At 37.2% G+C, this 14,850-nt stretch overlaps 1 protein-coding gene across 1 annotated transcript; it reads left to right on the forward strand.

The window, feature by feature from the left end:
* The first annotated feature begins 3,616 nt into the window (after nucleotides 1–3,616).
* On the forward strand, nucleotides 3,617–4,183 carry LOC139745152 (uncharacterized). Its single transcript, XM_071655568.1, has one exon. It carries the CDS (start codon nucleotides 3,617–3,619, stop codon nucleotides 4,181–4,183), a length of 567 nt encoding a protein of 188 aa, XP_071511669.1.
* Nucleotides 4,184–14,850: the final 10,667 nt, after the last annotated feature.

Consider the following 14,850-nt stretch of genomic DNA (forward strand, 5'->3'; position numbering starts at 1 on the left):
TGACTTGGGGGAAGTTTGTGCAGGTGTCACATCGTCCAGAAATTGAGCAATTAAAAATGGACACACGATAAATGAAATGTTCATATTCGGCTCTTGTTGTATAAACTTCCTATTATTCGTGAGGGCATCTTACATGCCATAGTATGAGCCCAGATGGAGTTTCTCAAGCTCCTGCAGCTAGCAATTTTCTTGAGCGGAGACAAAAATCGTTGGGGAGTCAAAAAAAACCAAAACAAAACAACAGCAACTGTGTTATAGACCATCACCAAAGATCTTCCAAATGTGAATTTCATAATAATGATTCATATTCTTCGTGAAGTCTAATGCGGTTACGATGCCACCGTGTAGTGATCCTCTGTAACAGGCATGCATAGTATTTGCTTGGGCTTTTTAATATTGATTGGCTTTTAATCAAGTTCGGGGCCAACTTCGTCAGATCGAAATTGAAAATTCCATGTTTCGTTTGGCCATCTCGTGTCAATTTCGGGACAAGCGTGACGCCACCCTCAGCAGTTACTGTATTATATGCCTATGCGCGCGACATTTGCACTTACATCATCATTTGCTTACTCATCAATTATCTAGCGATCCACGTCCTACAAGCTTAGCTTTTTAGTGGATCGCTATTTTCCAAAATTGAAGTTATTTTCTGAAAGCTCGCGAAGTATACATGTATACGCACCGTTCCTTCTGATTATTGTACATATGTTGATGTATACAATTTATTTCGTATATTACATGAACGTTTTGTAAAAGTTTAGAAAATATCATTTTATGATATGTATACTTTGTATTACGTTTTGATTTTCGTTGATTGGAAATAAACTATGATTGATTGATTGATTGATTAAAAAGAGTATCTTTCCGTGGTGAGAACTAAATGCGCAAAATGCGCAAGATTATCCTGCCTGAGCCTTTTACCTCTCAGTGGATTTATTTTTCTTTTTAGGGCCTTTCTGGTACAACAGTGACAGCAACATCTTCAGGACTGACCTAAATGCTTTGCTGGACTTTCTGGCTTTCTATTGAACATCTGCAATTCGCATCGAATGGTATTTTCTAATCCTTAAATCTGACGACGCGACCTCTGCTACTAACTTTAACAAACAGTGACGAAGGTCAGCAATGATCTGCTGTATATGGCTACACTTTCTTTATAGTTTGATTCTATACTGTTTTGATATGACTTTTATATAATATCGTTGTTTCTTTGAATTGTCATGGGTTTCGACTTCATTTCTTCTAATAATGCCCTATAATATGTAGATAATGATTGCAGTATGCAAGTATGTAGTCCGTTACTAATGAAGTTCATGTCCGATATACTAGACTTAAGTGTTAGTTTATCATCACGGCTTCTTTGAAGGTTACATTTACATGCGTACATAAAGTCCCGTGATACTATGTAATGTCGGCTTCATGGGCCTTGTTTTCCTAGTGTTGAACTCATGGGCCTTGTTTGCGTATCGGGCAGGCCCCTCACTCAGGTGGTCATCTGTATATCGCATGGGCGTTCCCGATTTTTCAGAAAAGAATTATGTCTTTATAGGGGCGTAATTCCCGAGGATTACTGCTACACTGCAAAAAGTCCGGTGTTAAATAGTGAACACCGAGCTGGTGTTAAATTTTCGGTGCTCATTTATGGTATTAAATTAACACCTCCGGGTGTCATTTCCAAATTTTAAACTGTTTTTTTGAAGAGTTTCTTAGTAACTGCACTTCTTGTTGATTTTTAATTTAAACAAGACGATCAAGAATTTTACATTAAAATACTAGATTTTTGAAAAAAATGTGAAAATAAATTTACACCAAAGTAACACCAGCTGGTGTGGTCTCTTATTGAAGCTGGACGGGTGTTAAACCATTGATATTAACACCAACAAATATCAAATCAACACCATGTGGTGTCATTTTTGAATTAACACCAGTACAGTGTCAAAATAACACCAGGTACAGTGTCAAATTAACACCACGAAGTGTCAAGTGAACACTTTTCAACACCACCACAGTGCATTTTTAACACCTGTGGGTGTGGTCCTTTATTGAAGTTTGATCGGTGTTAGATTTAACACCCGTGGTGTTAAATCTAACACCGATGTTTTTACAGTGTATATAGCAGCAATGTGTAAACGGGAGGGGCTATAAATAGAGCTGATGCTGATGCAACAACGCAATTCAAAACAAATCATCCAAACATTCAAATCTGATAATCGTCTTCTTATCTCCAGTGCCTCCACGGATGAACTTTATACTATCATTAACCTATAACAGAAAGGTATGTCACCAACTAAATGTTACATGAGTTTTATGGTCGATTCCTGAACTAAGTTTCTGAAAACACTATGCATTTCACATAATAACAATCAAAATATGATATATGACTCAAATCAATTACTTTAATAGACAGTCACGTGATAACGAATTAACGCATTGGCACGATGTCGGGATGAACATGATCAAAGGGAAAAAAACAACAACTGATGGTGGATTATTACTCGGTACGCATGCAAGGACCTGCTACAAGAATTGTCAGGATTTGAACCTTATCCCTATATAATTCGTGTCCTTTTTAATGAGGTGCATCTCGGTCGTTGAACTTTGCGTGCACGAAATTCTCATGCCACTACGCTATACCAAGATCATATTCCATTCATGGCTGCGCGCAACTTTCAACGACCTATCGATGCACCTCATTAAAAGGGACACGAAGAAGGTTCAAATCCTGACAATTCGTACAGCAGCTCCTTGCATGTGTACAAAGTTAAGATCCATCGTAAGGTTCTTTTCTTCTCCTGAGTAAATTCAGACTTTGACTGCCAATAAACATGACCTGTGTACTGCTGTGATATTGCAATAAACGGCTAAGTATGTGATATTATTGGACAATATTTTATATTTATATCTCCTCTCTTCCAGTCGTTATCTTACTGTAAATATTGTATGTACGTCTCATGACATTACATTCCAGTATTCTCTTAGACCGATCTCAGAATTATCTCTTATCTATAGAAGCTTTTGTCTGAATTATGTATGTAGGCCTCTATTGTCTATATTGTCGAGCTCATAGGCCATATTTGCTTAGTGTCAATGTTTTGGAGGTATAGTTTGTTACCCTATCTTACTTGACGTCTAGCTCGTGGGTTACGTTCACTTTGAAAAGTTCTAGCAGCTCGTGGGCTGTATCATGCATGAGTATTATGACTCGATATCGTTATGACTCGTGGGTTCGAGCTCGTGACGTGTACCCTGTAAGCCTCACGCTGGTACTATAATGGTGATTGCTATACATGGCACATGCACCTACTATAACTTGGCAGCCAGATTGAGTGTGAACCCTGTGGCGCATCGGGGAAGAAGAATAAAGAATGCGAATTTGAACAGTATACGTGATTATGAGCAAAAGCATCATTTAAAAGTGAAGACAGGAACGAATTTTGCTTTGCATTGGAATTAAAAGAACATTTTTGTTTTCATTTTATTCAGGCCGTCATAGTGTGTAAACGACACGATAGATGATGCTATGGCTACAGCTGAAAGAATATCCGATGTGATGACATCAGAGGAAGCATTTGCGTTCATTTGCGAAGTACTAGGAGTGACGTCACCTAAAGACAAGATGGTCTCCGATCCAGTCGCTCTGTTAAATGAAATCTTGTATTCCTGGCAGGAAAATATACCGTACCAGACAATCCGCAGTATCGCTACGCCAAAGAAGGACAGACATCTTCCCACGTTGCCTGAAATCAAGAATGATATAATGGCAAAGTTTGGAGGTTGTTGCTACCACCACAATGTCGGCTGTTACATGGTGATCAAAGCTCTTGGATACCAGGTAGCTCTGGTACCCGGTGACGCGAACGGTTTTAGGAGCGCCCACGTAGCCATAATCGTCTTCAACCTCTCCGGGGAAGGTAGCAAGCACATGGCGGACGTCGGCACGGGAGGATGGCCGACATTCCAGCTCATCCCGCTGGACTTTGAGAGGGAATCTCCTGAGTACCACGAGTCCTTCTTGATCTACAAGTTTGTGCGACAAGGTGACCTTATCTTACGCCAGCACAACGCGGAAAGCGATCCGGCAGGCGCGCCAATTACTTCAAGGTGTCCCTCAAGGACGGATGGTACACCTATTCCTCCATCCATTACAACATGTACGTTGACGTGTCCTACTTTGACGAGGTAATGGAGATACTTCACACCCAGGTTCTAGATGATCTACAAGTTCTCAACAAAATATGGTGTAAAGCTTTCCCAAAAGGTCGACTTCTCTAGATTAACAACGCCACGCTCTTGGAAGAACAGGAGGACGGGTACATAAAGAAAACTTACCTTAGATCACGTGAGGAGATGATCAGCGTGTTTAAACGTCACTTTCCACAGTTAGATAAATATATCATACAGGCAGCAATTGACGATGAGCTGGTCAAATTAGACTTTAACCGGAATGAAATTTCATATGCTAAGGAGTGAAAATTTTAGATGGAAACCTCACTCTCTAAACGTGTAAAATATAACATGAGACTATTGGGGTACAATGAATCGTTTTTTCTCGCGAAGAAAAATCGCAAGTAAGCAGTACACTGCACCTACGATTTTTCTTTGCGAGACAAACAATTAATTGTAGAACTCAACGAAATGATCAGCATCTTCTTAAGTAAACATAAACATGTGGTTATTCAGGCGGGGATTGATATTACATGTACAAGACCCAATACCTGCCATGATAATGTATATCATTAAAGAAGGAAATAAATACAAATTTGGTTGTACTTGTAACTTTACTTGTGACTTGTAGCTTTATTTTTCATTTCCATTAAATAAACAGGAGAAATTATATACAATGCATAAACAAACAAATTTGTAGTAATTTCAAAAAACGTACATAAACAAAATACATGTGATCATGAGTAACAACATAATCGCATTTATACATGTGATAATGACTAACAACATAATTGCATCACAATAGATGTGATGATGAGTAACATCATAATTGCATTTAAAAGGTATATGCATATTACACGGATGGGAATGGAAATAGAGGGTCCCTCTAAAAAGCCAAGCTTGTACGATATGGGACCCTCAGAAATACATAAAAAACGAATAATGACTTCATGAACTACAAACAAATGATCAAAGAAACCAATGTCCACTGACATGAAATTAAATAACAGGAAAGAAGGGAAAAAAAAAGAAAAAAAAAGAAAAAAGAAAAAGAAAATGAAACTGCAACACACGCCATCGTGGACTCAAACAAACTGAATTCTAGGATGTAGGAGTAATGGGATGAAGGAGTAATAAGACGCACCCTGGAATGATATTGCGAATGTAAGAATTGGGTAAATATACCAGAAAAATACAAAAGAGCGGACATATTAAAAGGAAACAATACTAGTAGACGCAATGATACATTGTTCAATAACTGTAACGTTTGAGGAGAACTTAAATTCGACAGATTAGTTTACTCTAATTATAAAAAATATTTCATATGTAATGATTAATGCATATATACAATAAAGAAAGATGATGACTTAATTGAGTTTATGAAACAACTTAATTGAGTTTATGAAAAAAACTTCATTGAGTACGTGAGGAATTTGCCGTACGTTCCCCCCACCAAAATTAGTAGGGTAAATTCTGTGGCATAGTGGATAAGACTTCTGACTTTGAATAAAAGAAAAAAAATAAACACCTACGATCAGATCCAGCCCAGTGATTATGTCTGAGTACTATATTGATGGCAAGGTTTTTTTTTTTTTCTGCCATGTCCGTCATGACCCATGATATTGTGTACAAATGGGTACCTGCCAACCAGTGGCGTATCTAGGGGGGGGGCAAGGGGGGCACGTGCCCCGGGCGCCACTCTTTGGGGGCGCCGAAAACGAAAAAAAAAGGAAAAAAAAAGGAAAAAAAAAGAAGAAGAAGAAGAAGAAGAAGAAGACGACGAAGAAGAAGAAGAAGAAAAAAAACTCGCCCGGACGGGAAGGAGGGAGAATGGGGGGGGGGGGGGGGGGGGGGAGAAAACCAAATCAAACAAGATGAAAGCAAAAAATGACAATGTTTATTGTGTTCACACAGTTTGTTGGTATAGATCGTTATCTATAAGGCCGTCACCATTAATTTTCTTGATTAGAATTGTAAGATTTAATAAGCAAAAAATGACAAGAATTCCATGTTTTGTAAGGTGAAATTTCGGCTCGCTCGTTGCACTCGCTCACCAAAATTCATATAAAGAGAAAAAAGAAGATAAGGACAAAACGTGATGATGACGCGGACAAAATGACAATGTATATTGTATTCACACATGCCATCGTTGAAGGCAAAATGTTACACGGAGCAGCGGCTGCTATTTTATTTCTTTCGTTCTGAAGCGATCGCCCATTGGATCAAACGAGGGCGCCAAAGGTGTCGAACATACGGGGGGGGGGGGGGGGGGGCGCAAAAAACCAAATCAAACAAGATAAGAACAAAACGTACGTGTATAATGATGACGGAAATATACAAATTTCGGCTCACTCGCGCGTACTAACTAAGAGTATTTTTTTTCAAGTCCTCAGTTTGTTAGTATAGATCGTTATCTATAAGGCCGTCACCATTAATTTTCTTGATTAGAATTGTAAGATTTAATAAGCAAAAAATGACAAGAATTCCATGTTTTGTAAGCTTAAATACAAAAATTTTCGGCTCGCTCGCTGCGCTCGCTCGCCAACATTTATCACACACAAAAAAGATAAGAACAAAACGTGATGATGACGCGGAAATATACAAAAATTTTCGGCTCGCTCGCTGCGCTCGCTCGCCAAAATTTATCTAAATTTATTACATTTAAATCACCCTCAAAAGACCCCTTTTAAGTTCTTGAAAAGGCATATCATGTAGACTTTTTTAAAGTCCCTACCGGGATGGGGTTGGGTTTGAACACTTTTTTTCAGAAATTAGGGGCGCAATTTTCGCGCTTACCCCGGGCGCCGTTTTCCCTAGATACGCCACTGCTGCCAACACTAAGATAATAATGATGGCAGGGTCCTCTGGTACATTGGTGACAACACTGAAGAAGCTAGCCTGGATACGAAAGACCTCAAAGCAGACAAATTTCTGGGTTGTTTTTTTATTTGTTTGTTTCTTTCTTTGTTTGTTTGTTTTTTGTCTGAGTTATTATGGATTGGCACTAGCAGTGATGGGCTCGGTGGCACGGGACAACCATAAACTGATGTCGGGCCACCACTTTATTTAAAAAAAAACACAGAAATATGTTTTGATGGCCACCAAAAGTTTGTGAGTATGTAGTTTGCTTTGATGTGTTGTTCTCATTCAGAAAGGAGGAGACAACTTGCGGCATAGAACTCCATGACTTCAGCAGATGCCATGAAAATATTATGACAAGCCTTTCTCCATAAAAATCATTTTCTTGTACCATTGATTCCATTTTGTGGTTTTAAAAAATAGATTTGTGATATCACAGAAGATTCTCTTATGAAGTGTATAGCGCATGTAGGTATTTTGTTTTTTTTTATATCAAGAAATCGAATTTGTGACATCACAAATTCAATTCGTAATTTCAAAAAAAAATCATTTTTTTTATATGAAGAAATTAATTTGTGATATCACTAAATGAAGTTGTGATATCACAAATTCGATTTTGTAATATCGAAAAATACGTTCACGTGATAAACCATTGGGTATTTGTGGTGTCAGAAAGTCGATTTGTTCATATGAGAGAATGGGATTTGTGATATCAGAAAATTACTTTATAAAATAGAAAGGCATGTTATACTATCAAGGATGCAAGATAGTCTTGAAGGTCGAACTCGATCTATTTTACGGCCACTTCGGCAAGACTATTTATTTTGTTTCTTTTCCTTATTTAACTTTCATATTTCCAATAATAGAAGTAGGTATACACTGTATATCGTCTTCATTATATCAAATCTAATCATATTACGAATACGTGTTCTCATGGAAATTATGTTTACACCTCAATTCAATATTGAATATGAATTATAGTGAACTTGGTTATTACAAGTGGCATTTGAATACTTTTATTATATCTACCACTTCACATAGTCATCAACATTTGTGATCATTTCATTCAGGATTAAATGAATTCATTTCATAATGTTTCATTTTTATTCTTAGTCACAGTACGTGATATTTAGAGCACTTTATTCCACCCGTCAATATTTATATAGTTACTATGATTTGATGCATTGTTTGAACGCATTGTTTGATAATTTCTTCTTTTTTTCGGGCCACCAAATTTCATTGTCGGGCCACCAAAATGCAACTTGCTGATGTTGGTTCTTAGAACAGGCAGCCAAGATATTAGGATGTATTGGGCTGCTTCAAAGCGTGTGATCTTATTATCACTGTGCGTAACGTATTACAGGTTAGGTCCCCAGAGTCAATGTGATCACCTTGTGTCATAGGTAACTCATGTGTGGGGTAGGTTTGCACGGACGACTCAGGCGACGGCATGCCAACTTCGCATATGCTGCTTAAAAGCCGCAAACCCGCCCAAATCAATCGATAAATCGCTAAATGCAATGACAGCTTTTATCGGGATTTCGTTCCTCTCATATATAGCTTGCATTTTATGTGGTGTTTGAATTGCAAGCGGTGTCCGTTACTCAATTAATTGCTTGTAAATTACAAGTTGCGGACTGTTTTGTGTGCGAAGGTCATGTTTTTACTGTAGTCATTTGAAAGAAAAACAAATCCTCTTAGATTTGTCATACAATTTCCGTGAAACAAAGCTTTGCATTTTCTGTACAACTTTGTTCACTACAATGTCCAACTTGTAATAACAGAAATCTATATAAGTTACATAGATCTGAGAAGAAAAAAAACAAACAAACAAAATGTCTTCTCAAAGCATGACTTGACGTTAGTGTCTCAGAATAATATGGAATACAGGGGTTTTCCACCATGGCACCTAAAGAGTTAAGAGACAAAAAAACAATGTCAAGCCCTGGATTTCATTATGACGTTCCTATCTCCACTCCATGTTGGTTGGTTTGTGTTGTTACGCTTCCTCAATAGCAAATTTCAATTCCCTGTTTCAGACTGCTTTTGGTTATGTGTCTATGCTGTACGTCACAGAATACAGGTCATCTCGATCAAAAAGAAAAGATATGAAATACATTTATTAAGTCAATAATATCTTTGCTGTTGTATGATTTTTAATCAAATTATCATGTATAAGGATTAACATATTACGCTAACTTGCCTTGTTGTTTTGTCTCTTGTCAGTTTTGTACTTTGTAATGTCTTCTGTTTATGTTTTTATGATGTGTGTTTTGTCTGGTATTTCTTGGAGATTGACCTTGAAAGGCTGGTTTAAGCCTATGTTGATTCCTCCACTTCTCTTAATATAACGCCTATGTTTTGTATGTTGGGTTTTTTTTTTGCCTTTATGATGTCCTTTGTATGCTGTCATGTACAATGTAATTGCTTCTTTTATCGGATTTGTGGAAATAAACTGAATTGAATTGAAAAAAAAAAACCTTCAAGATACAGCAATTATCTTTCCACACGAAATGTATCGGTGAACCTGCACCACATTACCCTAATGAGGACATCAAACTGATTTTGGCTGTTAAAGAAAAGAAAAAAAATAGTAAAAAAATGCAATACCCTACTGTCTAAAATTTCATTATCAAAAAATGAGGTTTATGTTTGCGAATTGCTTTCTTGAATTTCCAAAACCCATCGATAGCATTCAAGTGAAACATTTCCAAAGTATCTTGGTCTCACACAACTTTTACAAGATGATGATTACAAATGAATAATTTCCAAAATATTGTATTTTGTACCCCCAAAAGACACAGAAAACCTTCAGATCAGCTTTGCTGGGTTCACTGGTTATATCAATCATATTAAGATATAAATAGATTGAATGTTTTGATATTGGTGATGGTATACGATATGTTAGCAAATATTATTATTTTTTTTGCGTTTTATGATGTTGGCAAAAAGATGCCTGTCTTATGTCATTGGCCTATATAACTCATTATGTCATTTTAAATGTTGTTTATGAAATTGTATTGCATATTTTTTTATTTTTTTTTTTTGTAAAAGGCATGTGAACAACACATATGAGTATATGAATATAAGAACGACCCAAGTCCAATTTTTGGCCAAATTCAGTTTGACATGGGAAATTGTAGCTTATGCATGGACTCATCTTGTGTGTAAATGATAAATCCTAATTACCCCCGGAAGTGCCTGAAATGAATGAGTTAAATCTTATATTAATGTAAGAATGAAGGACTTGGGTCATTCTTACATTCATATAATAGCGCCCTCTCTCATCCTTCTCCCATCTCTATAGCAGAATATCATGTATATGAATCAAAGAGCGACCCAAGTCCATATGAATCAAAGAACAACCCAAGTCCACCACACAAAATGGCCTCTCCACAATTAATGTAAATGTTAATTGTCATAATAACATATGTTCTAATTTGTATGTACAATGTTGCCTTCCCATCACAGTTAAATAGAATATTATTGGACAAATAAAAAAGATATGAATTTTTTTTAAGTTTACTCGAAATGATCTTCCATGGACTTGGGTCGTTCTTATATTCATATAGTCATATGTTAATTTTATGATATGGACAATAAATGCTTGAAATTGGACTGAAATTGAATTGAATATAATGTGGTGTGTTTTAAGAGTCCTAGCCCTTTTTAATTTGTATATCTTTCATTTCTATGTAAATGTTTTTGAATGATGAAATCATTACGTATATCATATAAGATTCGCAATGACAGCTTTTATATTGTACAATGTGATATAATTATTGTCTTTATTCATACCATGTTGTTTCAATCTTTGAATATTTATATGCATATTGTACATGCGAGGCTTCTACGAATAAGTTTTCAATTCACTGATAAAGCCGTCTTGTGAAAATGAAAGAAATAAAAGTGGCTACCGCTTTCGTGCAGTAAACAGGTCTTTGTATAGAGCTATATATTATGCCTACGCGTGTATTGCGATTGATGTAACGCAGTGTCTTCAATATCGCGATTAGCATTCTAGATTTGCTATATGAGGTCAAATGCAATCCTTCCCTTGAGAAACTTATCAGGGGATAAAACGCTCATGTTATAATTATCATTTGATATTGAATTGATTTAACAGAGGCAAACAAACACGCATCAAATAACATTTGGTGTGCGCATAATAGATACCATGTAATTGAAACAGAAAATCCAGACGAGGTAAAATATGCACTACAAAGACTTGCTTTGTGAATATTATTAACGACTGGCAATCCAAAGTGCCTTGAAATACATTTCGGCAGCATAAAGTACTTTAGTAGGCGCTATCGGCCCTACAGTGCGCTCCCGTTATAACGAAAACGGTAATAACGTAATTCCTGTTACAACGAAATTGAATTTCAGGCCGCATCATTATCGATTCTATATTGGTTCCTTGTTTATTCGTTCGGTTTTAACGAAATTTCGATATAACGAGTGAAAACTGCCGGTCCCGAGGACTTCGTTGTGATGGGAGTCCATTGTACTGTAATACCATTCGGCAGTATAAACTATACTGTAACACACGACCAGTTCAAAGTGTAGGCCTATTACAGTACCACGACATACAGAATCCGATTACCGTGTAATATACTAGTCTTGCTCTTCATCATTTATATATCTTCATTAGGCGTTTTCACATCAGCCCAATAAAAATCCAAGCTCGAGATATTTTTCGCAATTGCGAATTAGAGCGCTATTTCATTTCTTATTCACATCTGCCCGAAGAGAATTAGCCCGAAATTTTTTCGAGCTAATTCGACAGCTGAGCATGTGCAAACATCATCAGCAATGTGTGCACTTTAAAAAATTTCTCATGATTAGTGTGCAGTTTGCCTCGATCGATCGGGTCACACACGCTAGTCATGATGGGATGCATCGCGCTAATTTCTCGGGTCGTTTTCACATTATCAAATAGCGCGCTACTATCCCGCTATTTCAGAAATTTCCCGAGTTGGACTCAAGAAATTTTCTCGATCAGAGTGATACAATTAGCGCGCTTATTTGTGTTCACATTATCAAATAGCGCGCTATTTCGTGATCGGGTTAATTTCCCAAGTCAAAAATAGCGTGCTATTTCGAAACATCGGGCTAATGTGAAAACGCCTAAGAATCCTTGTGCGAAAATCCTCGCATCAAACACGACATGTCTACAGCAGTCACAGCAACAGACTCTCAAGATTAGGCAAAAAAAGACATGGCCAAAAAGTCTAAATTGGTATTCCTCCGAAAAAGTTCGCGTATTTTACAATGCAAATGAAATATGACAATATCAAAGGCCAACCAAACGTAATTCTTATAGATTTGGGTTTTTTTTTCCTGATTCATTCGATACTCCCTATACATATTGACATTTATATCATGGCTGATATTATTCCTCCTGCACCCTGTAAAGGTTACTCACGTGCTCTTACGTTTTGCTGTGAAATCCAATTTTCTTTCATTGGCGCCTTAAAGCGACTGTACAGTACTAGGTGAGATGGGGATTCGTATTTTGAACATTCCTAAGTGAGATATGATAGGCCTAAACCTCTTATGAAATAGGAAAGAACATGTAACTGTAAGAAGGATTCAACATTTATTTGATGAAAATTGATTTTCAAACGGCTGAGATATCCAAAAAATGGATAATAATAAAAGGCAACAAGCCACGCTTTTTATTAGGATCTCTTTGTTTCAAGGGATCGTACAGTTCTGGTTGAGACCGAATTTCAGGTTTCTGATATTTTTAGGTGAGATAATGAGAAATCTCATATGAAATATGAAAGAGCATGCAATTCTAGGAGGAATTCGACGTTTATTTGATAAAAATTGGTTTTGAAATGGCTGCGATATCAAAAAAGAGCGATTCTCATAAAGTGTGGGACCCACACTTTGTAACGATCGCTTTGTTTTACTTTGTTTTTGGATGTTTCAGTTATTCCAAACCCGATTTTCATCAAATAAACTTTGAATTCCTCTTAAAATAGTATGCTCTGTACTATATCATAAGTGTTTTCTTGGTATCTTGCAAAAATATAAAGGCCCAATTCTCATCTCAACCAATACTGTACTATCCCTTTAACCTTGTTTTGGGATATCTCAGCCATTGCAAACACGCTTTTCATCAAATAAACTTTTGATACCCCTTAGAATTGCATGCTCTGTAACATCTCATAGAGTGGTTTCTGAATGTCTTGCAAAACGTTAAAGGCTAAATCCTCACCTCGACCAGAACTGTACACACAGTTGCTCTGCTTTCATTGATTCTTGCACAAAACATAAACAACAAAATAATGTTATCTTTCAATGAACCGTGCAATTTTGAGATGATCTGATTTTTACTGAGTTCACTTGATTTGGAGTTTTAAAGCTCCCCCTTTTTAGACGCAGGTGACTGTACGTAAACATTGCATATATTCAACCTTATAACGAGAATGATGGTGTATATAGGGTTGGTATGAATTACATTACAACAAACGAATTACTCTTGCGTATTAAAGGGGAAGGCTAGTAACTGATCAGTGGGAATCAGTGGAAATGCTGGGAGATGATTGTTCCAATCCTTATGGGATTCATTCAAGAGTTCATTGTATATCTATTGTTGTGTGAAAATGATTTGCTTCAGAACTGTCTCATATTCAAGTAATGTGCAGATTAATGCTCCGTCACTGACCAGGGACGCTAACCTGGAAGCATTAAACTGCACATTACTTGAATATGAGACAGTTCTGAAGCAAGTCATTTTCACACAGCAATAGATATACAATGAAATCTTGAATGAATCCCATAATGATTGGAACAATCATCTCCCAGCATTTCCACTGATTCCCACGGATCAGTTACTAGCCTTCCCCTAGCCCCTGTCACACTTTTCCGAATAGGCCCATCGTTATTCAAATCGTCAATCCGATGGACAGAGTGTAAATTTTCCTTTTAATAGGGGCCGAATGAAACGAACAAACAACGCACCTAGGGGAATTCTGTACAGGACAGCGGAACAAGTCAAATGCACGAGAAACGAATATGAAGCCTATGCCCACTGGACAAAAGGCACGAGGAACAAATCGGTAACGCACGAGACGTACATCGAACCTCAGAGAACCGAGTGTATGCGTTTGTTGTGCTTTGCATAATCGTTCCATTCTTCCCATCTCTTGCAGCAACGGACTCTACAGGAGGCCTACCGGATGGAAACGCGTGGAAAATGACACTGCACCGTACAGATACAAGAGAAAGTTCACAATCGTTGGACAAAGGTCAGATCGCGCTATCCGTTTTTGGTGAGATCAAACTTTGTGCATGCATAGAACTTTCTGGCCGCTGAGATGGAAAACATCGGAAGATAGACGTCGATCCAAATAGGATAAAAATGTCGTGAAGTGCATTTCAACGGTTATCAATTGATGGCAAAAAGAAAAAAAAATCGACATTAGTTTCTCATGCGTTTGCCTTATCCAGCAAAGTGTGACAGGGACAGTACAGACAAAGATATCAGATATTTTGATTCATGCTCGAGAGTTGATTGTAAGTGCACTGTGCTCTCCATGGGGGCAGTACAGTATAATATTATAGTCAGTCATAGTGGATGATATAGACTCCAGCACTGCCTTGCAAACGGAAGTCGTGATATCATGGACAAACAAGTTTTACCCATGATGCCCCTTTTGACTCAATTGTAAAATTCTTCTCTAGTAAATCTATAAAGATATGACCCTGTACAAAAAAAAAAATGAAGAAGTAGTAGTGCTTTTACTGCAGCGGCTAACGTTGGTACCATGACCGTGATATTCTTATTAACGCTATCATAATCATTACTATTAT

Source organism: Diadema antillarum, unplaced genomic scaffold (assembly GCF_040938485.1).
Source record: "Diadema antillarum isolate AM-2024a unplaced genomic scaffold, OU_Dant_1.0 seq00001236_RagTag, whole genome shotgun sequence".
Lineage (NCBI taxonomy): Eukaryota > Metazoa > Echinodermata > Echinoidea > Diadematoida > Diadematidae > Diadema > Diadema antillarum.

What these genes read in the sequence shown, in the direction of transcription:
- LOC139745152 (XM_071655568.1), top strand. Translation starts at nt 3,617, where the DNA reads ATGGTCTCCGATCCAGTCGCTCTGTTAAATGAAATCTTGTATTCCTGG.